Source organism: Molossus molossus, unplaced genomic scaffold, assembly GCF_014108415.1.
Source record: "Molossus molossus isolate mMolMol1 unplaced genomic scaffold, mMolMol1.p scaffold_m16_p_11, whole genome shotgun sequence".
Lineage (NCBI taxonomy): Eukaryota > Metazoa > Chordata > Mammalia > Chiroptera > Molossidae > Molossus > Molossus molossus.
This window is the reverse complement of record NW_023425346.1, coordinates 39,537,278-39,564,967: the sequence shown is the minus strand read 5'-3', so window position 1 is coordinate 39,564,967 and position 27,690 is coordinate 39,537,278. Positions and strand designations below refer to the sequence as shown.

Genomic DNA, 27,690 nt, shown 5'->3' with positions numbered 1-27,690 from the left:
CTGCTTTGCTACTTCAGATTACTTGTCAGAGGTTATACTTTTTAGCTTCCCCCATTCTGCAAGGCTACTCAACCATGTGCCAGCTGGAGTAGTCTCTGCTCACAATGTCTTTGCAAAGGCTCATGCAGCAGGGCAGCAATGCCAACTTGGTGGACTACTGCGCTGGCCCAGCATGTAACTCATACTCCACACTCTCGGGCAACTATTCCATGGATGATAGTAGGAGGATTCAAATGCTGGCTGACACTGTGGCTACTTTGCCTCGGGGCCGAAAGCAGGTATGATTGCTATTTTGTAACTTTTAGAGCGTTCACGTTCTCTTGAGAGCAGAGTGATATGTCTGTGGGACTTCATACTAACATTGTTATGATAGAGGCTTCTGAGAGGATGAGTGAGGAAGGAGGTGAGGCGCCCGGGCAGTACTAGTATACCAGTCCCAAAATTTAAGACCATAACAAAACTTTCCTTGTCACAGCAAAACTTAAAAGAAGATTGCTTTTCTCATTTGAAGAGGTGTTCAGGGAAAACAAAAATGATAAAGCACATCAGACTTGAAGATGCTATTTATAGACATGACCAGTGTGAGCATTCTTGATTTTTTCCCCCTGTGTGTCCCATTGATTCCTTCCTCCCCAGCCTCACTCGCAGTCATAGGTAGTCATTTCGGTTTATAAGCCAGTGAGTGTTTTTTTTTTTGTTTTTTTTTTGTAAGGACAAGTTTTGTGAGCTAAACTATCTTCAGCTTTGAGGCATGGGCACATACCCCATGCTCTTGAGAAAGTTTGTATTGGATAAGTGAGTGCAGATTGAACACCAGCTCTGTCATTTAATAGATGTGGGACCTTGAGCAAGTCACTTGCGTCTCTAAGGTTCAGGTTTTTTGTTTTCCTTCCCCTGAAGTGAAGATAATAATAGAACCACCTGTGGGGCTCTTCTGCTGCTTAAGTGAGAAACATTCAGTGCTTAACAGAGAGACTGAAATGTAGTATATGCTCAATAATCACGCTAATATTTTTATTTTTACTGCAAATATTTCCCTAGAGGGGAAAATATTTGCAAAAATTCATGTCTAACTGGGTTTATGGTGAATGTATTTTTATCCTTTGACTTCCAACTTCAAAAAACATTAAAACCATAGCACTTCTTTAGTTAAATAACCTGCTACAATGCCCCAAGTACATATCTGAATTTAGATATAGCACTTGTACAGAAAATACGTAGAATTGCTTTATTGCTTTATTTATTTATTTACTTATTATCCTCACCCAAGGACACTTTTACATTTATCTTCAGATAGAGTGTGTGTGGGGGGGGAACATCAATGTGAGAGAGACACATAGAGTGGTTGCCACCCACGCGACCCCAACAGGGACCGGGGACAAACTGCAACTGAAGTACGTGCCCTTAGCAGGAACTGAACCGGGGACTCTCTGGTCTGCGGGCCAACTCTCTAATCGCTGAGCCAAACCAGCCAGGGCTAGAATTGCTTTAAAGCATACATTTTTGCCCTTAAATGTGGCAAGCGCATCATGTACTCCACTTCAGCCTTCCAATTCGGGATTAGAGTTGGAGTACAGCAGGAGTCATGGTCTTTTCTCAGGGAGTTACATAGCCGATTCCTGCGACTTCTCCCAATGGAGGTAAGGACATCATTTGCCGTGGTTTGGATTATCAATCTTTTCAATCCCAAAGGGCTTTTATGACATTTAAGTTTAACATAATGACGAACATGTCTATCAATTTTCTACCTGACTGAAAATAAAGCACCTCTGGGAAGTACTGAAATCTTCATTCAGTTTTCAGACAAAGAGCGGTATAGGAGGAACAAAGGTGAGAAGAACATATTTCCTGCCCTTATTGTTTATAATTAAAGAGGCAGAATGAATAGATGTTATACAAAGTAAAACAACATAAATGCTCCAATCCTAGTACATGTCTTTGAATACAACCTTGAAGGAGAGATACTGCAGATATTGGGTATTCCAGAAAAAGGGACTAGTTGATATTGAAGCACAGGTCTTGGGGCCGTCAGGGAATGTTTATGGAATGGCACATTATTGGGTCGGGAGGGCCCAGTGTCTGTGTGGGAGGTGAGGGGAGACCACAGAGTTGGGCTGCTTTACAAAACATTTGGACACTTCCCTTAAGGAAGCAGTAATTTGAGCAGCACAGCGAGTCATGGAATGTGTTGGAGCAGTAGAGGGATTTGGGACATTTACCCTAGAAATGTGGTCTGTCGGTAAGTGGGTAGAGACTAGTGGTCAGGGAGCAACTTTTGCACTAGTTGGAAAAAGAAGAAATGGAGTCTTAAATACAAAAAGAAGTGAAATCCGGCTGGTGTGGCTCAGTGGTTGAGTGTCAACCCATGCACCAAGAGGTCGCCGGTTTGATTCCGGACCAGGACACATGCCCAGGTTGTGGGCCTGATCCCCAGTGGGGGGCATGCAAGAGGCAGCCAATTAATGTTCTCTCTCATTGATGTTTCTGTCTCTCTGTTCCTCTCCCTTCCTCTCTCTCTAAAATCAATAAAGGAAAAAACAAAACATCAACAAAGAGCAGTGAAGACAGAGGAGTGACATATGGTTTTTAAGCATGAGTGAATATAGCATGCAATGGTAAAAGGCCATCAGTAGGCCCTGGCCGGTTTGGCTCAGCAGTTGGAGCATCGGCCTGTGGACCAGAGAATCCCAGGTTCAGTTCCTGCTGGGGGCACGTACCAAAAAAAAGGCCATCAGTAGGAGGTTATTGGAAGAAGATAATGAGAGGGATTTAGGCATATGAAATGCACACAAGTATGAGTGTGTGTTTACATGTGTATAATATATATATATATACACACTTACACATATATGCACATACATTCCAACATCAATTAATTTATTTGTATGTTCTCATCTTTTTTAGGTCTTCTCTTTCCCCTTTTCTCATGTTTGTTCCCATGGTTGACTCCTCCTAGTCATATAACTTTTGAGCACTGTTGTGAGAATTACTTAAGAAAAAAAAAAAAGCAAAACATGATCATTCTGATTCCACACAACTATCATCAATGAGACATGTTGCAAGTTTATCCCAACGTCTCACAATCTTCCAAAAGGAGGTTCATTTCCTTGAGAACAATCATCCATTTGTCACCGACTGAATTGCAGGCAACAAGATCTCTGTAAGGTCGTCCCAAGAACAGGTGTTTGTCTGCCCACTGTTATTTTCAGTCCTTTCAGCGTTGACGTCAACAATTCATACTTCTCGTTATTGTTGGCTTTGGTTTCTGCAAAGCTGTATCTGGTTAGCCTGTAGTTTCAGTTTATTCTTCAGAGTCTTTTGGGTGTTCACACTCAGAATTGCTTAAAAATAGATTTCTGTGTGTACATATTATCTTAATACCTACATTGTGGAAGGTGACAGACACCCCACCGCAGCTCCTATGTCTGAACACAATTTTAGGAGGAAAAATACGTGCAATGGAAAACACTGTAGGAAGGAGGCTGGGGAGCATAAGGACAGTCTGCAGAAATGTTGCAATGCCCAAGGACTAGGGTTGCTCTTAGAAAACAGTATTTTACCAAATGCAGCAGCGAGGCCAGGGACCTGACATGTGAGAAGCTTGGATATGCACAAGAGGACCAACAAGCTGAACCTCTTGCCCTGATTTTCTCTTGGTTATCAAATTACAGTTGACCCTTGAACAATGTGGGGTTACAGGTGCTAACAGTTGAATATCAGCATATAAATTTTGACTTCCCCAAATCTTAACTTTTAAAGAGCCTGCTATTGATAGGAAGCCTTACTGAGAACATAAACAGTTGATGAATACATATTTTGTTGTAAGTTATATGGATTGCATACTGCATTCTTATAATAAAGTGAGAGAAAAGAAAATATTAAGAAAATCATAAGGAAGAGAAAATATATTTACAGAATTTATTTTAAAAATCTGCACATAATGGACCTGCACAGTTCAAACCCATGCTGTTCGGGGTCAACTGTATTACTAAACAGACAACTTCTAGAACAGTTATTTTTTTTTTAAATTTATTTTTGTTACAGATGTCCCCCCCACCATGCACCCTCCTCCCGATCCCGCCCCCAACCAAGCACTGTTGTCTATGTCTACTCGTTACGCATTCATGCATATAAATTCTTTGATTCATCTCATCCCCCCCCCACCCCCCCCACCCCCCGTCCCGAAGTTTGTCAGTCTGAACCACACTTTCTATCTCTCTGGGTCTGTTTAGTTCATCAGCTTTTTTTGTTCATTATATTCCACAAATAAAATTTTATTTAAAACTGTAGATACATAACACAGTGCTCAACTCTGTAATGTGTGTATTTCTGGGATGGGTTCTGCCCTTAAGGAGTTTTTACATCATTTGTGGCCACGCATCCATCTGTTACCAAAACTTCCAAGTGCTCCTAACTACAAAAGGGTATTTTGCTCATTCAATTAATCCTTTTAGGTAGGAAACTTAATTTGACCACAGAAGAATTTGAAACGTATTCTCTAATCCGTATTGTTGCACGCTGGGAGTCAATTTCCAACAATTCTTTCTGAAAAAGAGGTCCCAGACCTTCATGGGAAGCTACAACCCTTGAATTCAGTGCCTTTATTTTGCTGTATCTTAGAATGATCTGTGCAGCCCTGCTAACACAAGAATCCCGACTTAACAGGGGAAAGAAAGAAAGCTGTATACATGGAAGAACCGGGGAGAGTGAGGCAGGGGACTGGAAAGGGAGCAGAGCACATGATTTTGGAAATTTGAAAACAAACACAAACAAAAAAACCTCAACTATGGATAAGTTGCTCCCCACTCTCCTCCCCCAACACTTTCAGGAAATGAGTAGCAGACTGGGGACCAGGAAGTAGCAATCTGTTACTTCACTGCAGGAGTGGCTACAGTGTTGACCTCTGAGCTCCTCTGAGCCTGGCTGAGCTACCACAGGTCATCCGTCTTTTGCAAACTGGCAGCTGAAGTATTTGGCCCTGGTTTCCCTCTAAAAAGGGACATTGTGAATCACTGGATAGCAGGGAAAAATTACCTCTTGAAGATCAATGCCTGATTTTTAACTCATCTGACTAAAACCCAAAGAAGAAGGATGGTAAATGCAACCCCAGGCATCTTTATGTGAGTGTCTAGCAAGGGGTTAAAGAGCTTGGCGTACTCAGCCGTAGCACATGAATTGCCAAATTGCTAAACCCTGCTTTCTCCTCTTCGATCACGTGTAATAAAAGACAGCTGTCGCCAGTGCAGACTGTTCATTGCACACCAGTTCCTCACTCATGAGTTTTGGTGCCATCACTACAACCCCGAGAAAAGAAGGGAGGGCAGTCTGGGAGTGAGGCTCCCCGATTAGAGCCCAGAACAGGGCTGCACACCCGAGGGAACGGGCTGCAGGAAAGCACTTTCCAAAGTGGAAGACCTTTGATAAGACCTTAGACGTCCTTCTTTTCACTTAGGCAGATAGTCTGGTGTCTGAGCAAGTTGGAACCCTGAGAACATTCCCTTCCACACCCCCTGAGCCTGACAGCCCTGATGGAAAGCAAGTAGTCTTTGCATCAAGATGGGGTACATGTCAGGGAATTTGATGGTGTCTCATTTATTTAAATTGTTTTTAATTTAAATGTTAGGTGCCTGAAACAGGTTCATTGCTAATCCAGAGCGGAAGCTAATTTATAATTTGACTTAGTCTGATTTTGTGTGTGTGTTACTGATAACCCAAATCAGTCAGTCCACAGGAACTGAGTATCTGCTATGCCTCTCATAATATGCCAGGCAAGCATTTTCATTTCCAACAAGTCCATTAGCTAGATAGAAAGTGTAGCAGAAGAGCCCTGGTCGGTTTTGCTCAGCAGTTAGAGCGTCAGCCTGTGGATCAGAGGGTCCCGGGTTTGGTTCCCGCTAAGGGCACGTACCTTGGTTGCAGTTTGTCCCCAACTACTCGATGTGTCTCTCTCGCGTTGATGTTTTTCTCTCTCTCGTCAATGTTTCTCTCTTTCTCCCTCTCGTCAATGTTTCTCTCTTTCTCCCTCTCTGCCTCCTAAATGCAAAAATGTCCTCAGGTGAGGAGGAAGGAAGGAAGGAAGGAAGGAAGGAAGGAAGGAAGGAAGGAAGGAAGGAAGGAAGGAAGGAAGGAAGGAAGGAGGGAGGGAGGGAGGGAGGGAGGGAGGGAGGGAGGGAGGGAAGGAAGGAGGGAAGGAAGGAAGGAGGAGGAAAGGAAGGAAGGAAGGAAGGAAGGGAAGGAGGAAGGAAGGGAAGGAGGAAGGAGAGTAGCAGGAGAGAGGTGGGCAAGTTTCCTTCTCCGTAAAGGTCTTGTAGTTGTCTGGTGGATTTAAAGAGTTTAGACTTGATCTACCTAGAATGGTTTTTTATTTAGAAGGCAAGTTGAGGGTGGACCAGCTGATTCCTATCAATGCTACGACTAATCTGCTAAATAATGATAGCAAGAGTTATATTTTTAAATATAAACCCTAGTTACGGTTACAGATAACATCATTAGATGTGACCTACCTAAGTACCTTACAATCTGAAAACAAAACAAAACGCCAAGCAGGTGCAAATAACAAAAACAGATTAAGAAAGTGAGTGTAATAATATCAGGAAAAGAGAGAATGCTTGGGAGTATCAAGTTTATTGCTCTCTTCTGCGGAAAGTTAGCCTACTACATAGCTGGATGGTGCCCACTCATATGGACAAAATCAGGCTGAAATAAACCATGCAAATTGTTGTAGGTCTTCCACATTCAGTCCTTATGAGTTGAAAATGAACACTTTTTAGCCACTCGAGAGAATCTTTTTGGGTCTGAGCCTTCCTATTGCTGTCTACAGAATGATATAAATGATTTAAGGTCCAGAACTGACAAGAAAGAAAAATGTAATTAATTTACATCAACTCAGTGGGAAGAGACCAGCTCTCCATTACATTAACTTTACTGACCAGCAGCCAAGTTCTGCCCTAGCATGAGCCATTCCAGAAAATTGGTCAGAATATTGGCATTTGGTCCTGGGTAATTTCAATTCCTTACAGTAAATGTAGGCTTCTCTCCTAACAAATGCCTTAATGAGGATTTCTTCTGTGCATTGATTTCTTTTATGCATTTTTCTCCCTCCAGTTTTCATCCTCTATTTTATTTTTATTTGTTTAGACTCAGTATGCATTGATCTCCTGACAATTTGCATGTTAAGTTGACAGTTAAACATCACAAGTTAGCTAGGAGCGTAAGCTTATGTTTTGGGCCCCTGAGAAAAGGCTAATGAATATTTCTTAATTCCTAAACAAACAAAATAAAACACCCGCAAAAACTCACTTTAATCACTGAGAAAAACGCCCAGAAAACAAGATGCCACCTTTTGTACATTTTCCTCAATTTACAATGGTTGATTGTATTTTGGAATTTTGTGTTTATATGATCTTTTCCCAAAACAGAGTAAAGATGATGTTTTCTATGCCATTTATACCATTTATTCTGAGGTTCCTTTCCTTCCTTGGCTGGAAATCTCACTACACTTTCCCAAAACTATTACAAAAATAAATCACAAAACAGAATCAAGGGTCTGAGTATTTGGTTTTACTTGAATTGTATTTCTGCATATGAATTGGTTCTTTAGAGATTCTTTTAACCTGCTTTTAAAAAGTAACATTTTAAAGTAACTGTTATAATAAACACAATCATTTCATCGGCATCTCCAGAAACTATTAAGTATTTGGGTTTTGCATGCCATTCCATGGGTGTTATTTTTCTTCGGATTTCAGTGTGATTATAAATTGCTATGGTTAATCTCTCAGAGGCTATTTTTAATACAGATTAGATATGAAGTTCTTTTGGGAAGCTTTGGAGTTTTGCCACATTATATTAACTCTTGCCATAGTGTATTATTATCAGAGCCTCTTTTAATCTTTGAAACAGACTGCCTGCACTACCCTTCCTCAGCTCTCTGCTATCACTAAAGAATGGAAATTACCACCTTTACTTTCTTTGAGCTGGGCCAAAGAAGGTGATCAAGAACAATGTCCTTTGTGACTTAGAACATTCACAGATGTGTCTTAAGGACCTTTCGATTGATAACTGTGCTTGTTGTCTTTTTCAGCTTGCTTTGACGGCATCAAGTTCTTTAGGTGACTTTTCCTGGTCTCAAAGGTAAAAAGATTCATTTATTTATTGTTTTCTCTCTCACCAACATGTTTAGGAACACAGCTCTCCAGACTTATTGACAAATCACACACATACACACACACACACACACACACACACGCACACACACACACAGTTATAATACTACAATTTACAGAAATTGTAACAGTTTTTAGGTTGTGACAGTTTTTTTAAAAAAATAAGTATGTGACAATTGTGATACTTTGATCCTCATGCATAGTTTTATTTACACTAAAACATTTTTTATTACAGAAAGCTTGTTACTGTGGAAAAGCAGGATAATGGAACGTTTGGATTTGAAATTCAGGTGGGCACTTCTCACATTTTTTAGACTTTTAATGAAGACAGTGGCACTAGTAGTGTGGTGATATTTGCAAAGCAAGAATGAAATCAGTATTGAAGAATGACGGAGACTGTGATTTATATTTAGTGTGTGGTTGCTTGGGTAGTTCTTTCATGTCTTTGGTACCATCAAGGAAAGAAAAGATTGAAACCCATAAAATAAAACCCCTGAGACTTGCTCAACACATTGTTCTTAGTTGCTTCAGTCTCCCCCAAAGTCTGAGACTGATCAGAAATACTTGATGTCAGGCAGGTTTTAATTAAGAGAGTGAAACACTCTTTATATGTGTGTATTTTGTTTATTTGCATTTCTGATGGGTTTGCATAATTATTTTTTATACTACATGTCAGGTATTAAATCTGTACTTTGATACTCGAGAAATACTTCAAAACATATATACTTGTATATGTGGACTTCTTGCATTCAAGTTAGCTCTTATAACATTTAGAAAATCCTAAAGATTTTATTTTATAGTAATGTGTACATTTTTATTAATGATGACACTTTGTAATTATTATTATACTTAAGAACAGTGCTCCACTTGCACAGTGTCTCGTGCTCAGGGAAACTTTTTAAACAATCTATAGGTTTCTTTGAAATAGCCTAAGAATTTCAGTTCTTATTCGCATTTGCTTTCTAATGGCCGTGTTTGTAAAGATGGTGAGTTAGGTCAAATGAAGTCTAATGCAGTTAAGTGCAACAGTAGTAGCTTAAGTATTAAGTGCTTTTTTCCATTACACGTTTGCCTTTCCTTTAGATGTATTTTGCACAATCATATACTTATACTGCACACCATCTTTTAGGTCTTAGCTTTGGTGCTGCTTTCAGAAAATTTTGGTGACCAAGTATCAGCTCCACAACTGGAAAGTCAGCATGTGTTTTAAGATAAGGAACAGGAAGCTACTAAGTAAAACGTGCTTTATGAACAAAGGGACAGAGTGGAACTCTACCTTTAGTGAACAGGGAGGAGGCTGTAAGAGAAAAGATGATACCGTCTGCTCTCTGAACTCTTCTACCTTGAAGTTTGAGGAAATCTGTAATTCTTCCATCAGGTTTTGGAAGCATAGTACTGTTTCTTATTCCCCAGTCACACAAAACACTCCCTGTTCTTCTGCCGAGACTGTACTTTCTGTGACTGCTTCTTTTTAAATGAGAATTATGCACACGCGTGTGCGACCATTGCTGCTGAAAACAGGATCAGTGACCACTCCGTACCCTTATTTAAAGTGACAGACTAGGATTTTTTCTCACCCTTCTGTGCTATGCCACTGCTCCCCCATGTGTCGTCCCCGTACCATAAACACAGTCCAGGTGGAGCAAGAGTCAAAGCTGTCATTAGTAGACCACAGGCTGCAGCACCCGAACCTTTGTAGCTCGGCGTGAGCCGACGGCCGCACCTCTGAACCGGAGCACGTATGTGTTATCTCGGGAAAGCAGGAGCCCACTCCCCTGCACATTCCTTTTTGGTGTAGTTTTCGTGACCAGCTCCATGACCTCTTTTCTAGTACTTACGAGATTTGCATATTCATCGAATTGGGGAAATGCTGTGGGAACTTTTTAAAAGCCAGATAGAACCTCTTGTGCTGGTATTATGCACCCATTGTTAACACCTATTTGCATGCTGGTCCACCGAGGGAAGGGCTCTTTGGAAGAGAACAAGTCCACTCTGCTCTCTGGTTTTCCATGGGTGCTACTCCTACGCTGCTAATGAGAATCATACAATACAGCGTGATAGGAACACAGAGTCTAGATTCAGGCACACCTGTGTTTATTTTCTCTCTGTTGCCTTGTGGGGTTTTTAGGAATTTCAAATGAAATAACACATACAAAATACTCAGTCATGTGCCTGGTACCAGCAGAAGATCAGCACATGACAAGTGTTAGAATGAATGTCACTGGGTGTGAGAAAGGGCAATGTGACTTTTGTGTCTCTAAGGATTGTTTTGCTATTAAAAGTGAGAGCAGAAGACTGAGAGTGAAAGAGAGATTCAACTACTTGTTGCTCTCTATACCTTTGGGACCCCTGCCTTTTCTTCCCTATCTCTAGCCCCCAAATTTTGCACCCATTGGCCAACGGCCAACATGCCAGCTACCTAAGTCAGTATTTCTCCTTCACTGTGCTCACTTTGATCACTGGGCATGGAAGGCAGAACTCCCTGTTAACAGAGTTGTTGTACCAGAGGTTTCTCAGCAGAAAGCCTGCTAGAGCTGCGGTTCATGACCACATGAACTAGGCCACCCTTCCATTCCTGAAAGGTCTGGGCTGTGGCAAGAAGACTCCCTGGCAGAAAAACTGATAAAGGGTCTCTGACAGAGATGGGAAATATATTACATGCTCTTTAAAGGTCCCTTTTACCTTAACACATGGGGGCTCTAAATGCCTTTTTGAGTCAATAGAACCTGACAGGTAAACAAAGTCATATTTCTAGAAGTTCTTAGCGTATGACTGACTTCTGGCTCTGGAGCCTGGAAGTCTGTAAAATAAGAAGGAATGATCATCAGACATTAATTTTTCCATAAGGGGGCCGTATGGAATATGGTTTAATTTTAGGAATCAGATGTTTAAAAGACTTACTCAAATAAGAATGGTGATTGTGAGTCTCAGTGGCACTAGACCTCATAACTTAATTGTGTAAAAAAAGAAAAATGTGCTGGCGATAAGGCATAGGGCCACTCTATCTAGCAAACATTTATCCAGTGCTCTGGGTACAATTTGGAAAACAAAAACAAAAACAAATTGCTTTTGCCATTTGGAGGCAGGAGGCAAAGCATAGCCTTTTCTGATGTGGTTGGATTACTAATGAACCAATATTCAAGGCAGGTATACCAGCAAGTGCTCCGAAATGAAGGTAATTGAGTCGATTATAGTACTTCTGAATTAATGCAGGGCAGATTGTCATTATTTGCAGAACCATAATACAAAAGAATTATTGTTGGCATATCTCCATTGCTGGTTATGTACAGTTCGTCTGCTCCTGTGTTGAGTACCTTAGCAAGGGAGATCCTCATGGACATCTTTCTCTTTGCTCTTGGCCACCATTGTTTTATCCCATTGGGAAATGAGAAACTTAATTTTTTTCTCAAGTAATATGCAGTAATGATAGCATCATGTGGTCTCTTAGGCCTGAAAATATAAAAGCCTGAGCCAGTTTTATCCCACTTTTTCCCCCTCAAGGCAGATGTTCTTTTTAATGAATGGGGTTGGCTGAAGATTGGTAGGATTGTGAAATTGGTCTGTTGGATGTAGTTTATATTCAGGAAGGACTTTCCAAATTGTTCTTTGCATTTACCCTTATACCACTTAAGGTAGCAGACACCATTTTAGTTTTGGACAAATAGATTTTGAATTTGTAGAATACTAATTGTGTATCGCTTTAATTTTTGCAGACGTACAGGCTCCAGAACCAGAACACCTGCTCCTCAGAGCTGTGCACTCTGGTCTGCAAAGTCGAGGAGGACAGCCCAGCACACTGTGCTGGCCTGCAAGCTGGTAACTTACAACTTTGCTCATGTTAAAAATGATTTTAATAGCAAGAAAATTTTTTTTTGTTTTGTTTTGTTTTATCCTCACCCGAGGACATTTTTTGATATTTTGTTCAGATAGAGTGAGAGGGAGAGAGAGAGAGAGAAACATCGACGTGAAAGTGACACATCGAGTGGTTGCCACCCACACGACCCAACCAGGGCTGGGGACAAACTGCAACCAAGGTACGTGCCCTTAGCGGGAACCGAACCCGGGTCTCTCCGGACCGCAGGCTGACGCTCTAACCGCTGAGCCAAACCGGCCAGGGCGCAAGAAAATTTTTTGATAGTGAAGGTCAGGACAGTATTGTTGCTTTTAATTTTCTTAGAGCCTTTATGTTGTTAAGGTTTGAGGCTTGCTTGTTTTTCTTCTTTTGCACAGTCAGGAAGGATTATTTAACCAACCACTTTAACACTCATTTTTTTTTTCTTGGCATCTCCCAGGTGATGTCCTTGCAAATATCAATGGTGTGGGCACAGAAGGCTTTACCCACAAGCAAGTTGTTGACCTGATTAGATCGTCAGGAAACCTGCTAACGTAACTATCCATCTGCTTCTTGTGGGGCTTCAGAAATGTTTCGGTCTCTCATAATGCCTGTTGAGTGAATGAATAGACTTATTGTTCAGGATCACAAGAAGGGAGGCAGTGCATCATAGCTTTGGAATTGGATACAGACGTTTTCATCAGTTCCTTTTGTTTTTCAAGGTTTCCTCAAACTTGAACATGTCAACATCTGAAGTCAGAGAACTTGGATAGCCCAAACATCTGAGTGGGAGGGAGAGCATTTAAAAAAGTACTTAATGTTAAATTAAATTAAACTGGCACGCGTCTTCTCTGGACAGACAGAAAATGGTCCAGTTTCCATGGTTGATATAATCTTGTGGTTAGAACGAGTAAAAGGTCGGAAAGGTTGAGTTTTTCATCTTATACCACAGCCCATTGTTTTTCTCATCTAGTGTCCATTCAGAAGGGAGAACTCCAGTGCCCACCCTCCCTCCCCGCCCCTGCACATGCACACACACACTCCTGCTACCACTGCAAACTTACTGATGGACATTCGTCTCCCCTATCGGAGATTTGACTGACTTTTCAACTGTACCATCCCTAGAACCTAATAGGACTTTAATATTTAGTTAAAAGATGAAATTCGCTTATTCTCTGAAATACTATTTCTTGAGTAAATACTATGTTTCCAGCACTGTGACAGGCTCAGGGGAGATGGAAGGAGATGGATAAGAAAAACCTGCGAAAGTAAATAACTTTAATATTTCAGTTATGGATAACTGCTCTGAAGAAAGCACCATAAGGAATGGGATAGAACATTGAGGAAGAGGGCTGCTGCTTTAGCTCAGGTGTTTAAAAGTGGCCTCTCTGAAGAGGTGGACTTGGAGCTGAGACCTACATGAAGAGAAGGCTGGTGATATAAATTCTTGGTGAGAGAGCATTTAAGGTAAAGAGAGAGGTCTCTGAGTTGTCAAAATAGGCTTGGCCCATCCAAGGAGAGAAAGAAAGCCAGTGTAATTGGTGGTTGGTGAATTAGGCTGAATAGAATAAGGGATGAAGACAGAGCTGGTCTGGGGGGTGGAGTATAGGTCTATCAGCCAGGCTAGGTAGTTTAGGATTGATTCTGATTAAGGTAGGTCCCATATTTTCTCATTTGTTCTTCACAGCCACTTCATGAGGTTAGTTTTATTTCTATTTATAGGTGAAGTAACTGAGGTTTAGTTAAGATCAACCATCCAGTAAGTCCCGGGGCTGGGATTTGACCACGGGCCCTGGATGCCAAGATCTCTTCTCTCCATCCACACCACAGCTGCTCTCGCAAGCTGCCAATCAAAACTCGCTGGACACTCCTGAGTGATTCTAGTCTAACACTGCAGAGGGTGTTTGGGGTGTGTCTAGGAGTCGTTTTGAAAGGTGACTTGTGACAGAGGACTGCATCTAACTGCCAGTGCTTTCTCTTGGACTCTGGATCATTTCCTCCTTGCAGATTCAAGCTTCTCTTTACCCTGAACTCATGGGGTCCACAGAGTTGGACTCAGTCCTCTGTCACCCCCAGAAGGCTGTTCCTAACTAAACCTCATGGAAGCCGCAACCACTTCCTATAGTAGGCAGGCGTCAGGTGGCTATTTAAGGGCGGAGACAGTTGGGCAGTCAGAGATCAGGAAGAGTACTAAGACTGACGAGAGCAGCCAATCTAGGCCTGAGGCTTTGCCCAGAGACATCTACTGCTCGGGGAGGTCAGATGGACATTAAAAATCCCAGTGGAACAGAATCGCAGGGATCCTCACCACTGCCTGGAGTCAAGACTGCCCTAATGAGAAAGCAGATACTGTCTTGGCTTGCTGTCGTCTCATTATTTTGGGTACGGTGCTGTTAGAAATGGAGGCAAATTGATCTCCACATTTCATGCTCTTATTTTACCACGCCTTGAAAAATTCTTGCATTGTTAGAGAGTTACAGTTTGTTTATCGGAAAGAAATCGAACCAATACTTTAAAAATGCTTAGGTGTGTGACTCCAACATGAAATGTATTTTATTCAGATTGATGGCTTAATAGTCAAAATAAAAGCCTCTAACTTGTGTCCACAAAACAAATCAAAGCACTCAAGATGCAACAACTCTTTTTTGTTTTTAGAAAGGGATAGGGAGAAAGAACAGCATTAAATTGATCATTTTAGGATTCAAGTTTGTGAACTTAAAAGGCTTTGCGATGAGACAGTCATATGAAGGTTACTCACTGATAGTAGTTCTGGTTTTCTTTGTTCTAGTTCTAAAATTCAGGCAATTCACAGAAGTCAAGGCTCTTGGCAACTTAGGGAGGCAAAGATTTTTCCCTTCCAAGAACCAGCATGTTGATGCACTGCTTGTTATTCTTGTTGCTATATTTCTTGAGCTTAACATGGTATCTAGAGACCAGCACACAGTAGATGTCTGATAAACATTCACAAATGAAGGAGGTGAGTCAGCCAGAACTCACACGAATAGATTCTTGTAGAGAACAACCATCACTGCTGTGGTTTCTATAAAATGAGCTGCAGTTCACAAATTATCCAGAATCTTTCAGTAACTCTCTCAAGGGGAGTTGTTTTTTGTTTGTTTGTCTGTCTCAGAATTTGTTAGAAGATTTGAGCTAGGTCCAGATGCTTTCAGTGTCAGGAGCACTGTAACATTTATGTTGCTTTGTAAGGATAGTCTGTGCTCAAATTGTAGTGCTTCTTAAGGATGGGACTTGTATGAATGAAGCACTCATGCTACCCCCCCCCCCTTTTTTTCTTAAAACAGAATAGAGACTCTTAATGGAACAACAATTCTCAAAAAAGCGGAGCTTGAAGCAAAGCTGCACGTTTTAAAGGTAATTGAATTTAATACAGGGAGGTACATTTTTCAGCCTTGAGTGTATGAGTGGTAGAATAAAGATCTATTTGAGGAATTGAGACAGCCCTTGGGGATGAAATTTCATGATAATTCTAAACTGCTGAATTATCAAGAGCCACACAATTAGCTTTGTAGGAATATTAAGTTTCACAAACCAGTGCAAATCACTTCCTTCCTCCTGTGTGTCTCTGAGGCTCAGAAAGGCAACAGGAAGGCACATCAATTGAAGAACTTTTCATTAATGCACCTATCTGTCTTGATTTACATTTTGTTTGGGGGAAAACAAAAAAACAGAGAAGGAGAACCTGGTCTTTTCGTCGTTTTCCCAAGTGCTGCATGTGTGTGCAGGGGGGCCTGGAATTTTTGCTTTCTGTTGTCTTCCTCTGTGTCCTTCCATTCTGCCTCATTCTTACCACAAACACCATCTCCCTGTCCTCCGGCTGTCCTCGACTCTCCTTTCGTTGGCAAATACACTACCAACTTTGAAGAGGGAAAAATTAAGTTTTTAGGAGATGGTGCACAATGCTTGATGTTCGGTGAAAATTCCCATGGCCCATTGAGTCTCACAATCTTAGTAGACTGGGGAGGCTCTGCCAGGCCAAGTCCAGACCCTCACTCATGTGCGCCAGAGCCCTGCAGGCCCCTCCCTGGATCCAAGGACTCTATCCCAGGGCTGCCCCGCATGGCAGTGAAATAGCCCCTCGGAGCAAGGGTTGCGTGTTTACTACAGCCTGGGTGCTCACTGGGCTTTTGCATAACAATAGCTTCCATTTATTAGTTTTCTTTATGAAGTATGCACTTCTAAATTATTGAGCCCAGGAGGGTGGAGTTACTATATGGTATTGATATTTGATCTTGTAGTCCCTTCCCCCACATCTAATTTATCAACAAGGCCTGTTTTCTTTTTTGTCAACATCTTGTTATTTTTCCTTATTCCTGCTATTTTCTTTAATCTCTTTGTAAAATTACTTGAAAACATTTTTTCTGTTCAGATTTTCATAGCAACTGAATTTCATTTATAGGATAAAGGAGATCAATTGACATCTTTATGGTTTCACTTCTCTTATTTCAAACACAGTTGAATAATTGGAGGTAAAGGGGCAAAACTTTCATTACCTACAGCTAGTATTATAGCTGTACAGAAAAATGTAAGGGGATCTATAAACATTTTGTTAGAATAAAAGGAGTTCAGCAAGACTATTGGATTTAAAAACCAACAGCAATAAATTAAAAATCTTTGAAAGTTAAAAGATTATATTTATTAAGAAAGAAAAATGAGAAGGTACCTAAGAATAAATATTTTTTTTAAATGTAAAAGTGTATGAATGAATTATAAAATGTTTTAGATTAAAAGATTCAATACATCTTGTTAGATTTATTCTTTTATAACTTACAATTTTGTTCTTATAGTTTTTTTACTTAAAAATATTTTGATTGAGATTAATATATAGATATGTAAAATAAAATATTCTATGTTGTCACTATATTCAAACACTTTGCTACACTGTATAATTTCTAACAAATTATCTATAGATCTTTGGGGGGCCTTCTAGAAGGATAGTAACTATTTGTTAAGAATGACATTCAGTTCTATTTCTTGCTAATTGGCTAGAACGTACAAAATGATGATGAATAGAAACTATAATTGTAAGCATCCTTGTTTTGTGCTTGACTTTAAAGGGAATTTTTTTACTCTTTCATATTTGGAATGAACTATCATAGTATACTTTTCAGGTTTACTGGTAGTTTTTATAGGGCTTTCATATTAAATTTTATCAAATACCTTTTTTACATGTGCTAAGATGGTCTCACTTTTTTATTTTAAAAGAATCTGTCAAGCCCTCGCGTTTTGGCTCAGCAATTAGAGCGTCGGCCCACGGACCAAAGAGGGTTTGATTCCTGTCAAGGGCACGTACCTTGGTTGTGGTTTGTCCATGGCCCTGATAGGGTCATGAGAGAGGCAACCAGTTGATATGTCTCTCTCACATTGATGTTTCTCTCTCTCCCCTCCCGACTCCCGCCCTCCACTCTATCTGAAGATAATAGAAAAATATCCTCAGGTGAGGATTAAAAATATGGTAAATGACATTTAAAGATTTTTTTTTTTAAAGTGATACCATCCTTGCATTTATAAAACATACCCAAAATGATCACAGTTTATAATCATTTTTTATATACTTGTATATTTGCTTTGCTAACATTTTCTTTAGGGTATTTGAAGGTCGCTTCATTTTATAAGTAGCACGGCCTTTACTGCTTTCCCTCAGGCGGGGTTGCTTTGGTTTCGGTGTCACGTTTACTGGACGTTTACCGTGAGCTAGGGAGCATTTCCCCGTTTCATTCTCTGGAGAGTACTTGTAACTCTGTCTGAATCATCAGGGCTTGGAGTTCTTTTTTGGTGGAAATACATCTAAATTCTGTTTCAGTTTCTTTATTAAGACTACTCAGGCCTTCTGTTTTTGTTTGTTTGTTTTTTAGCCAGTTTTATCAAATTATGTTTTTGTTAATAAAGTTTTTTGGTTTTTTTTAATCCTCAACTGAGGATTTTTTTTCAAATATCTTCAGATGGAGGGAGGAGAGAGAGAAACATCAAAGTGAGAGAGACACATTGACTGTCTGCCACCCACACGACCCCAACCAGGGAGGGGACACAACCGAGGTAATATCCTTAGCGGGAACCGAACCCAGGTCTCTCTGGTCCGCTGGCCAGTGCTATAACCACTGAACCAAACCGGCCAGGGCCCATTTTTATTTGTACTCCTTTGTGTGCCTTCTCATTTTTTATTTCTTAGTAATTCTCTCTAGAGGATTTTTGAGTCTTTTTAAAAAATAGTATTTAAATTTGTGCCAATCTTTTATCTTTTGCTGGTTGCTTTTAAGCTCTTCTTTTGTTCTTACCAATCTGTAGTTTCCCCACAACGTGATTGGGTCTGGATTCATCTATACATTTATACTGCTTAGAACTTAGAATTTTCCGTGCCCTTTCAGTGTCAGCATGGTGACTGTCTTTGGTTCTGGAAAACTGTCAGCTTCATCTCTGAGTAGACGGCCAACCCTTGGACAACATGGATTTGAACTGCATCGGTTCACTTAACACATGAATTCTTTTCATCTTGTAAACAGCTAATGTGAACTCATGGCATCGATAAATACAGTACAATGCTGTAAATGTTTTATCTTATGATTTTCTTAATAACATTTTTCTCTAGCTTACTATATCATGAGAATATAGTATATAGTACATATAACATACAAAATAAGTGTTAATCAATGTTTTATGTTATTAGAAAGGCTTTCAGTCAACAGTAGACTAGTAGTAGTAGTTAAGTTTGGGGAGTCAAAGGTTATATGCAGATTTCTATTCTGTAGGGGTGGGGGAGACTCCCGTATTGTTCAGGGGTCAGCTGTACCCTCTCTAAATCATTTAGTATTCCCTAAATCATCTCCTGGAGTTCCTTTAGACATATCTTAGAGTCCCTTGATTTGTTTTCCAGTCTTCCTAACCACTCTTTCATATTTTGTATTGCTTTATCTTTTTTATGTTCTTTTTGAATTTCTTTTTTTTTTTTATCCTCACCCGAGGACTTTTTTCCATTTTTTGTTCAGGTAGAGTGGGAGGGAGAGAGAGGAACAGAGAGAGAGAGAGAAACATCAATGTGAAAGGGACACATCGAGTGGCTGCCACCTGCACAACCGACCGGGGCCGGGGACAAACTGCAACCGAGGTACGCGCCCTTAGCGGGAACTGAACCCAGGTCTCTCTGGACTGCAGGCCGACGCTCTAACCGCTGAGCCAAACTGGCCAGGGCTGAATTTCTTATTAATAGCTTCAATAATGTTGTCTGTGTTCCATATAGAATGTGTTCTTTCTATTAATAGTTAAATTTTTATTTTCAAATAGCTCTTTTTTATGTTTATCTGATCTTGTTCTTTTTAAAAAAAGTTTCAAATTTCTTACTCTTCTTTATTTTTTTAAACCTCAGCTGAGGATATTTTTCCATTTGTCTTCAGATAGAGTGTGAGGGAGGGAGAGAGAAAGAGAGAAACATGGATGTGAGACAGACACATCGACTGGTTGCCTCCCACGTGACCCCGATCAGGGCTGGGGACCTAACGGCAAGCTAGGTACGTGCCCTTGACCAGAATCGACCCTCGACTCTTTGGTCCATGGGCAATATCTCACTGCTGAGCCAAACCAGCCAGGGCTCAAACTTCTTATTCTTATTAATGTTGATATAATTAATTATGATTAGAAATATTCTTAGTTTAAAGTCTTTTTTGGACGCTTTCCATTTTCATTTTATTTGGAAAGAATTTGTACACTGATGATCGGTGTTGTTGCCCTTGTTACTAAACTTCAGCGGGTGTTTTGGAGTTTAGATTGACGACTTTCCTTCATGTGGCCTCTTCCTTCTGCTCAGTGTCATAGTTGGGCAGTTGCCTCCACTATACACTTCAGGGCCCCTGCCCGGAGCCTGGCGTGGCAGTGAGGATGCCCCTCCTTGAGGGTCATCATGAGGCTGCGTGTATGCGCTCCTGACCGCCCAGGTGCACGCTCGGGGGGGGGGGGAGGGGGGCACGAGACCCTCCCCAGCCTCCTTTCCTGGGGGTGCAGCTTCCGCCCGGCTTTGTTTCTCAGTCAGGAAACTTGTCCCTGTTCTGTGTCACATAAGCACTGTCTGTTTAGACTATATATCACCTTAAGATCCCAGTTCCTGGCTACCTCTTTCTGTTTCTCCAGGTCCAGCAGAATTTTGGATTCATTCCTGCTCATCTTCTTGCATTTCTGTGCCTTTTAAGATCTTGAAATGATGAGATTTCCAGTTTATCTCTGAGCCAGAAGTGTCTTGGGTCTGACCTATAACCAGGGTCAGGCTGGCTTCCCCTTCACAGAGTGACATTTAGCTTGTGCGTCCTCTGTAAGCATGTGGTCTGTTCCTCAAAGACTCTGTTTTCAGGGATTTCCTTTCTCTTGACCTATGATTCACATGGGTAACACGAAAATGATACATGCGGTGGGCTAGCCGGGGCGTTACTCTTCAATCTAGCTCTGTTACTGACTGGGTTTGTAGCCTTGGGAAATATTTTGCTACTCTGAACCTTTATTTTTTTAGTCTGGAACTTTTTTGGACAGTTAGGAAAATTAAATAGCATGTTAGCCATGAAAGCACCATGAAAGTAGTCAAGTGCCACGGAACTATTTAGCCACATGTGTGTCTCATGTAGACAGAACACATTGGAAATAGATCCAATACAGAATATTTAATCTGTGGTAGTTGCATGCTGTTTCACAAAGCCATTCTTTTATATATTCATTCAACCAGTATTTAATGAGCTGAAGCAATGCCAGGCGTTGACCTCGGCACAGTGAGGGAACGTGGCCTAGTGTGGTTAAATCTCCCGTGTGCTTTCTTCCAATGGTGAGAGATTAAATTTGTCCAGATATACAGCTGTGATGTTAATAGCAGCCAGAACCACACTCGGAGGAAAATAGGGAAGCTTAGATATAGGTAAAAGCTATTAGTCACTTTGAGATAGCTGCTCTTTACACTGGTATTTTCTTGGTTTAAGTGACGACATACTTAGATGACTGGGCCAGATCAACAGATTAGATATTATAAAACCTTTATTTTTTTCAAAAATTAAGTATGTGGCAAGACTTGACTTTGTATTTCTGGAGAAGTGGTGCAGAAATACAACTTCCTCCTCCCTATGTATTTAGTTCTGACTGTCAGGGTAGCCTAATGGTCTCCTACTAGACTCCATTCAATTCCAGGAGATAAACCTCTTTAAGAAAGAAGAGAGGGGTTGGCATATAGGCCAGGTCTTATTAGTTCTATACTCCTCGGGTCCCGAACTCTGACCTCCACCTGACCGACCAAAGGTTTACACAGGTGACCTCCACCTGACCGACCAAAGGTTTACACAGCTGAGATTCAGGTAGTCCAGCAGTCTTATAGCCATACTACATTATAATACAGAAAGAATAAGAAATCAATGGAGCCAGGTATTTTATGGCTTGAATTTATTGCTTGCATATTATATTGGCAACCATAGGATTGCTGCTAAATGTTACTGTCATCAAGGATTGGAAAAGCCTGGCCAATAATTGTTTAGTCCCTAAATTGAGGAACCAGCCATTTTTCCCTCAAGCATGTAATGACATTCTTTTTTTTTTTTTTTCTTTATCCTCACCCGAGGACATTTTTCCATTCAGACAGAGCGGGAGGGAGAGAGAGGAAGAGAGAGAAACATCGATGTGAAAGGGACACATCGAGTGGCTGCCACCTGCAGAACCCAACTAGGGCTGGGGACAAACTGCAACCGAGGTACATGCCCTTAGCGGGAACTGAACCCTGGTCTCTCTGGACCGCAGGCTGACGCTCTAACCGCTGAGCCAAACTGGCCAGGGCGTAATGACATTCTTGTATTTTATTATTTTCTTTTCCTTAGACCTTTCCCTTCCAAATGTACTTCTTTCCCTCCTCCTTTTTAGACTTTATCTGCCCTTTTCAGATCGCATCATGCAAAGGACCCCTTTCCAACGAGGCTGCCATTCCTCTTGCATAGGTGCCCACAGGCAGAGCTGAGTCATGCCTGCCCACTGGGCTGGCTGTGGGGACTCGAAATGGCAGAGGGTGGAGTAGAGAGCAAAGACCAAGAGAGAGAATGAGCCCTTGACAATACCTCGCCAGATGCATTCTGCCCAGTTGGCTTTCAATTCCCATCACCTCAGTGCAGCCTGTGGGCTAGGCCAGGCCTCACCAGCCCCTCCATCATCACATCATCCACTTCATTCTCACCTGGACCACTGCTCCCTTGGGGCGGGGGGTGGGGGGTAGGGCGCCAGGAAGGGAGCAGTTCAGAAGTCCAGGTGCTTAGCAGTGTTTTAGTTTATCCTTCCAAGGAAGCCTCTCAGAACAGGTGGACTTCACTTTTTTGGTGTAGAAATAAAAAGATGTCCAGCAGAAAAGACCGTTAGAGTAGTCCAGGCTTGTAGAATAATGATGGTATTTAGTGAACAATTACTAAGATCTAGTCACTGTTCTAATCATTTTATATCTACTAACTCATTTATTCCTCATGACAAGCCCAGGATTTAGGTTCTATTACTGTCTTCATCCTGTCTATGGGGAAAGCCACGAGAATGTAAATTCTTGTCTAAACAGATAGTAAATGGACACAAACCCAAGCAACCTGGTTCTATAATACTTACTTATTTGTTTTTTTTTTATTATTATCTTTTTATATCCTCACCCAAGGATATGTTTTTCCATTTATCTTCAGATACAGTAGGAAGGAAGAAGAGAGAGAAACATCAGAGAAACATTGGTGTTTGAGAGACACATCAGTTGGCTGCCTCACGCACAACCCCAACCAGGAGTGGACCTAACCACAACCGAGGTATGTGCCCTTGACCGGAATCAAACCCTCGACTCTGGTCCGTGGGCCCACACCCCAACGCTGAGCCAAACTGGCCAGAGTGATATAATACTTACTTAAAATAAAAATATATAAATGATGCCCTGGACAGCTTGGCTCAATGGTTAGAGTGTCGGCCTGCAGACCAAAGAGTCACAGGTTTGATTCCAGTCAAGGGCATGTACCTCAGCCCTGGTCGGGGTAGTGCAGGAGGCAACCATTCGATGTGTCCCTTTCTTATGGATGTTTCTTCTCTCTCTCTCCCTCCTTCCCACTCTACCTGAAAATAAATGGAAAAATATCCTGGGGTGAGGATTAAAAAAATCTATCTATCTATCTATCTATCTATCTATCTATCCATCCATCCATCCATCTAACTATCTATGTAATTGTTTCTATTATCTATTGTTTTTATTGTTTCTATTGTTTTCATTGTTTCTATTGAAATGATGTCATGGTTTCAACTACTTGGTGCTACTAGATTATTTCTTGGAAAAGTAGCATGCTCAATATTCTCCTTTTATTCAGAAAAAACATGTTTCAAATGAATGGAAGGAGTTGTTAGTGTCAGAAAGAAAGGAAACACTTTTAATGACAGATCTCAACACCTAGAATATTGCTATTTTCACTGGGGTTTCCTAATATTAGCACTTTTTTCTTTTTTCTCAGCAAACCTTGAAGAAGAAATGGGTGGAGTTCAGAACTCTGCAGTTACAGGAACAGCGCCTGCTTCACGGTAAATGTGATTTCCTGTTCAGAAACCACACCAACATTTCACCCTCGCAGTGCTTCTGCCTCTAAGCCGCTTTAAGGTTATCACCATTATAAGAAGAAATTGCCTGTCATGGACAAAGAATACTAGCCTGTGTTTCTTGGGAGTGAGCTATGTATTTGAAGGAAGGATAAGTCAAGTCACATCCCCTCCTTCATACACATAACACATGCACGTGAAAACATGCATGTACGTGCCTGTGTGCACACGCTTGCAAGAGGCACCTGGGGATTTTAGAAGAGCAGTGAGAATGATCGCCTGACGTCAGCAGGTGAATGAAATTCCTGGGAACACTCATAGCTCAGGGGCTGTGTCGTTCTCAGAAACTACTGAGGCTGGAAGGGTCGTGTGCTTCTTGTACAGGCCTCGCATCATTTGTTCAAATTGTGCAGGTTAGATTAATGCAGATAAATTCTCCTCCACGGCCTCCAAACCCAAGACAGAAATGTAAATGATCACGATAATAGTAAATTCGTAGTTCTTGACATTGTGTGCATTCTAAAGGGAGGAAATAAGTTTAAAATGTGTTGATTTGCTATGTGACCAGTGTATGACCAGTATAACCTGAAGAATGAACTTATATGTATAAGTGATTCATTAAAACCACTATTTAAGTGGGTATGAAATACAGGTTATATCTTCTTCAAATAATACCAAGCCTAAAGTCTCTTTTTAAAAACCTAGATATCTGTCTAAAATGATAACCCCTTTACAGAAAAAAAATACATATAATTTTTAATTAGACACTAATTTGTGGCTTAGAAGTTGTGTTGAAAATTTTTAATGAAACATATGTATGAGTTACTTCTATTTTTATGTATTTACATTAATATTTTTAAAAAGTCATAATAGATTTTTTTTGGGGGGGGGTCCAAAGATTGCTATCAAGACACAGGTACAATGTTTAGCTACCTCTTGGATTTCTGTAGACTTGAAGGTTTGGGGAACCTTTGCCTCTACTGTTGGAGCATTCTGGAGCAGAGGTGAGCTGTGTTCGGGGATAGTATAGCAATGGCCTTGTAGAGACAGGTCTTTAGGTCAGAATCGAGGAGATTCAATCCTCATAAAGCCAATGTTGTGCACAACTGTTCAGATGTTGAAAGAGTTCTTCTTTAGTTTACTTTTTCTAGACCTAGAATAAATATCAGGGCATGACATTCTGTACAGCAATTGCTCTCTAATCAACTCGTTGCAAGATGAAGTAAAGTAGGTTGTATTAGCAAAAAAGAAGAGTTATGACTAATCACTGAGGGCTGGCCATACTCAACCTTGCAGATCAAAGGGAAAAATAAACAGTCGCCTTTTATATTGTCAACCAAGGACAAAGAAGAGCAGCGGTAGAGATGATCAACACAAAGTGAAACCATTTCTGGGTGTGCAATGTTCTATTACTTGTCTTGAAGCACTCACTGTCTAATTATAGTCATCCCTTGGCATCCATGGGGGATTGGTTCCAGGACCCACCCCTCTGGATACCAAAACCCAAGGCGTATTTACTTGAACTGCTCAAGTGCATTCTATAAAATGCCATATTATTTTCATACAACCTATATTTACGTGTAGGCTACCGAAGGGTATGCCTATATTTCACTTCATTCATATGGATTCAGTGTGGTGCCTGGTGCTATGGCAAATTCAAGTTTTTCTTTTTGAAACTTTCTGGAATTATGTCTTTTGCCTCAAATATTTTAGATCAGCGATCAGTTGATTCCAGAGGGCTGACTGTATGTCTTTCTCAGCTGGTATTAGATACTCTCCTTTCTTTTTGCCGTATACCAGCCAGTACAGGAGCAAGTGGGATAAGGGCACGATGTTGGTATGAGATTAACATGAGTTTGGAGAGCCCAGATGTAGGTTATAAAAGGTTATCCGCTAAGCAGATAAAATTCAATTTATTCAAATGAATTATTACTTATTTGAGGATGGCTGTTTTCTGGATAGTACCATTCCGGAGCATTTAAGTATTCCAGCATTCTAATAAGAAACTTGGAATATTGGGGCTGAACGATATCCTTTCTGTTTTAAATACCTTTGAATTCTCTATAATGAGCTACAGGTGCAGGTTTTATAATGCTGTTTCCCCTACACTTCAACTGGTGTTATTAGAATTTTATTATCGTTAAAAAGTGACAGTTGAGAAACATCAGAAGAACTAAACAAAGAAAATCTATAAAACAGCATTTCCCCAAGTATATTCTATAGAGCTCATTTCTGTAAGGTTTTATTTTTATTTTTTTGCATTTATCTTCAGATAGAACAGAAGGGAGAGAGAGGAGGAATAGAGAGAGAGAAACATCGATGTGAGAGAGACACATCGGGTAGTTGCCACCCACACAACCCCAGCTGGGGTCAAGGACAAACTGCAACCGAGGTACGTGCCCCTAGCGGGAACCGAACTGGGACTCGACTCTCTGGTCTGTGGGCTGACGCTCTAACTGCTGAGCCAAACTGGCCAGGGCTGTCAGAATTTTAATAAAAGGTTGCGGGGTCACTTCAGTTTAAGAAATGATCCTTTTAAAATTTCACAAGTCACACTGGCATGCTGTCAGATGACTTGAACTGTTCTCATGTGAAGAATCTGGTTTAAATTTATTTGATCTAGCATTACCATTTTTGTGTTCATGAACCTTTTCCATGGCAGGTAGGCCATGAACAATAGTTTGGGAAATCCTACTGTAAGTTTCATCAGATGATCTCATAACCAGTCACTTATTCATGCAAGGCAAGGCTCAGCGAGAAGTATCATTCACCCTTAACTCTTTCTTGTACCCTTTGAAGGGACATTTTGGCGTATTTACTTGTAGGGAGTGATGCTCAGATCCATTCCACAGTAGACTTTGTTTTCTGCATTCCAGGCGACACAGCTCACTGCCCAAGTCTGGAAAGCACGGACGTGGATGAATCAATTTTGTCTGGAACCCTGCCCGGGCCAGGCTCAGCCCTCGCGGACGGGAATCGATTATCCAGCGGGAGCAGCTGGCTGAGCTCCCTGACCGCGGACAGCGAGGACAGCTACCAGACGTGTATGTCTGAGGACTCGAGCAAGGGAGCCTTCAGCCGGCAGACCAGCACAGACGACGAGTGCTTTGTCCTCAGGGACGGCGACGATTTTCTGAAGAGGTCATCTTCGAGGAGGAACCGCAGCATCAGTACCACCAGCAGCGGGTCCATGTCTCCCGGGTGGGAAAGCAACTTCTCCAGCATGTTTGGGACCCTGCCCCGGAGAAGCAAAAGGGGAAGTGTCCGGAAACAACTCTTAAAATTCATCCCTGGCCTTCACCGCCCCGTGGAAGAGGAAGAGAGTCGCTTCTGATGGGCTGTGATGCCCTTTCCCCTGAGCTTATTTCGTAAATATTTCTGGACTTGTTTAGACCAACTCCACCCAGCTTGGTGGGAAAGTGCAAATGAATTGCAAAACTGACATCCCCTTTCATGCCAAGAGTGACCTTTATTTAAATGTTTTCTATCGTTATTTTTGCTGCTTATTATTATTATTTTTTAAACCAGAACAGCTCAAGTTCGAAGCAGACAGTAAGGAAATAAAGTTGTAAGTTAGATAATATGACAAATTAACATAAGTGCTTGCTCATTCTAATCTGCCTGTGAAGGCTGGAGTAATATTTATTTTTGTAGAATATCCATGTGAAAAATTGAGAACTTTGGAGTCAAGTGTAAATAAGAGAGTGACAATATAATTATTGACAATATAAATACCTTCTGTAGGTTAATAGGTAGGTATCAAAACTTTGTGTTAGTAACCTCTGGGGAGGCTTAAAAACAGGCAATTTTGAATGTTTCTGTTGAACTATATGAAGGGTATTATAAACAAAGATGATCATTAGCTATTTTACACATCTGCAATGGCAATAAGGCCAGAAATATAAGATTTAATATGAGGGTTTAGCATCATGAGATCCATGGGAAGGATATTGTCTAAGGTGGGTGCTGAGGAAGACTATAATAAATTTTGTAAAATTTTGTTGTTGTTTGTTTGTTTTTGTTTTTTAATAGGCAGCCTAAACAAAATGTGTGGGAATGTTATTCTTACCCAATTCATTTTTTATTCTGCCTAAATGTTGATGACAAGACGAGAACTTGCAAGATCCT

At 40.9% G+C, this 27,690-nt stretch overlaps 1 protein-coding gene across 1 annotated transcript; it reads left to right on the top strand.

Moving 5' to 3' along the window:
• On the top strand, positions 1–27,690 carry LOC118625280 (cytohesin 1 interacting protein). Its single transcript, XM_036254117.1, has 8 exons — positions 1–278; positions 8,081–8,130; positions 8,398–8,452; positions 11,876–11,978; positions 12,455–12,548; positions 15,297–15,366; positions 23,481–23,547; positions 26,439–27,690. The coding sequence occupies exons 1-8, from the start codon at positions 105–107 to the stop codon at positions 26,894–26,896; spliced, it is 1,071 nt and encodes a 356-aa protein (XP_036110010.1). The 5' UTR covers positions 1–104; the 3' UTR covers positions 26,897–27,690.

Coding starts and splice junctions, on each gene's coding strand:
- LOC118625280 (XM_036254117.1), top strand. CDS start 105: ATGTCTTTGCAAAGGCTCATGCAGCAGGGCAGCAATGCCAACTTGGTG. Junction 15,367..23,480: donor CAAAGCTGCACGTTTTAAAG/GTAATTGAATTT, acceptor CTTTTTTCTCAG/CAAACCTTGAAGAAGAAATG. Junction 23,548..26,438: donor GGAACAGCGCCTGCTTCACG/GTAAATGTGATT, acceptor TCTGCATTCCAG/GCGACACAGCTCACTGCCCA.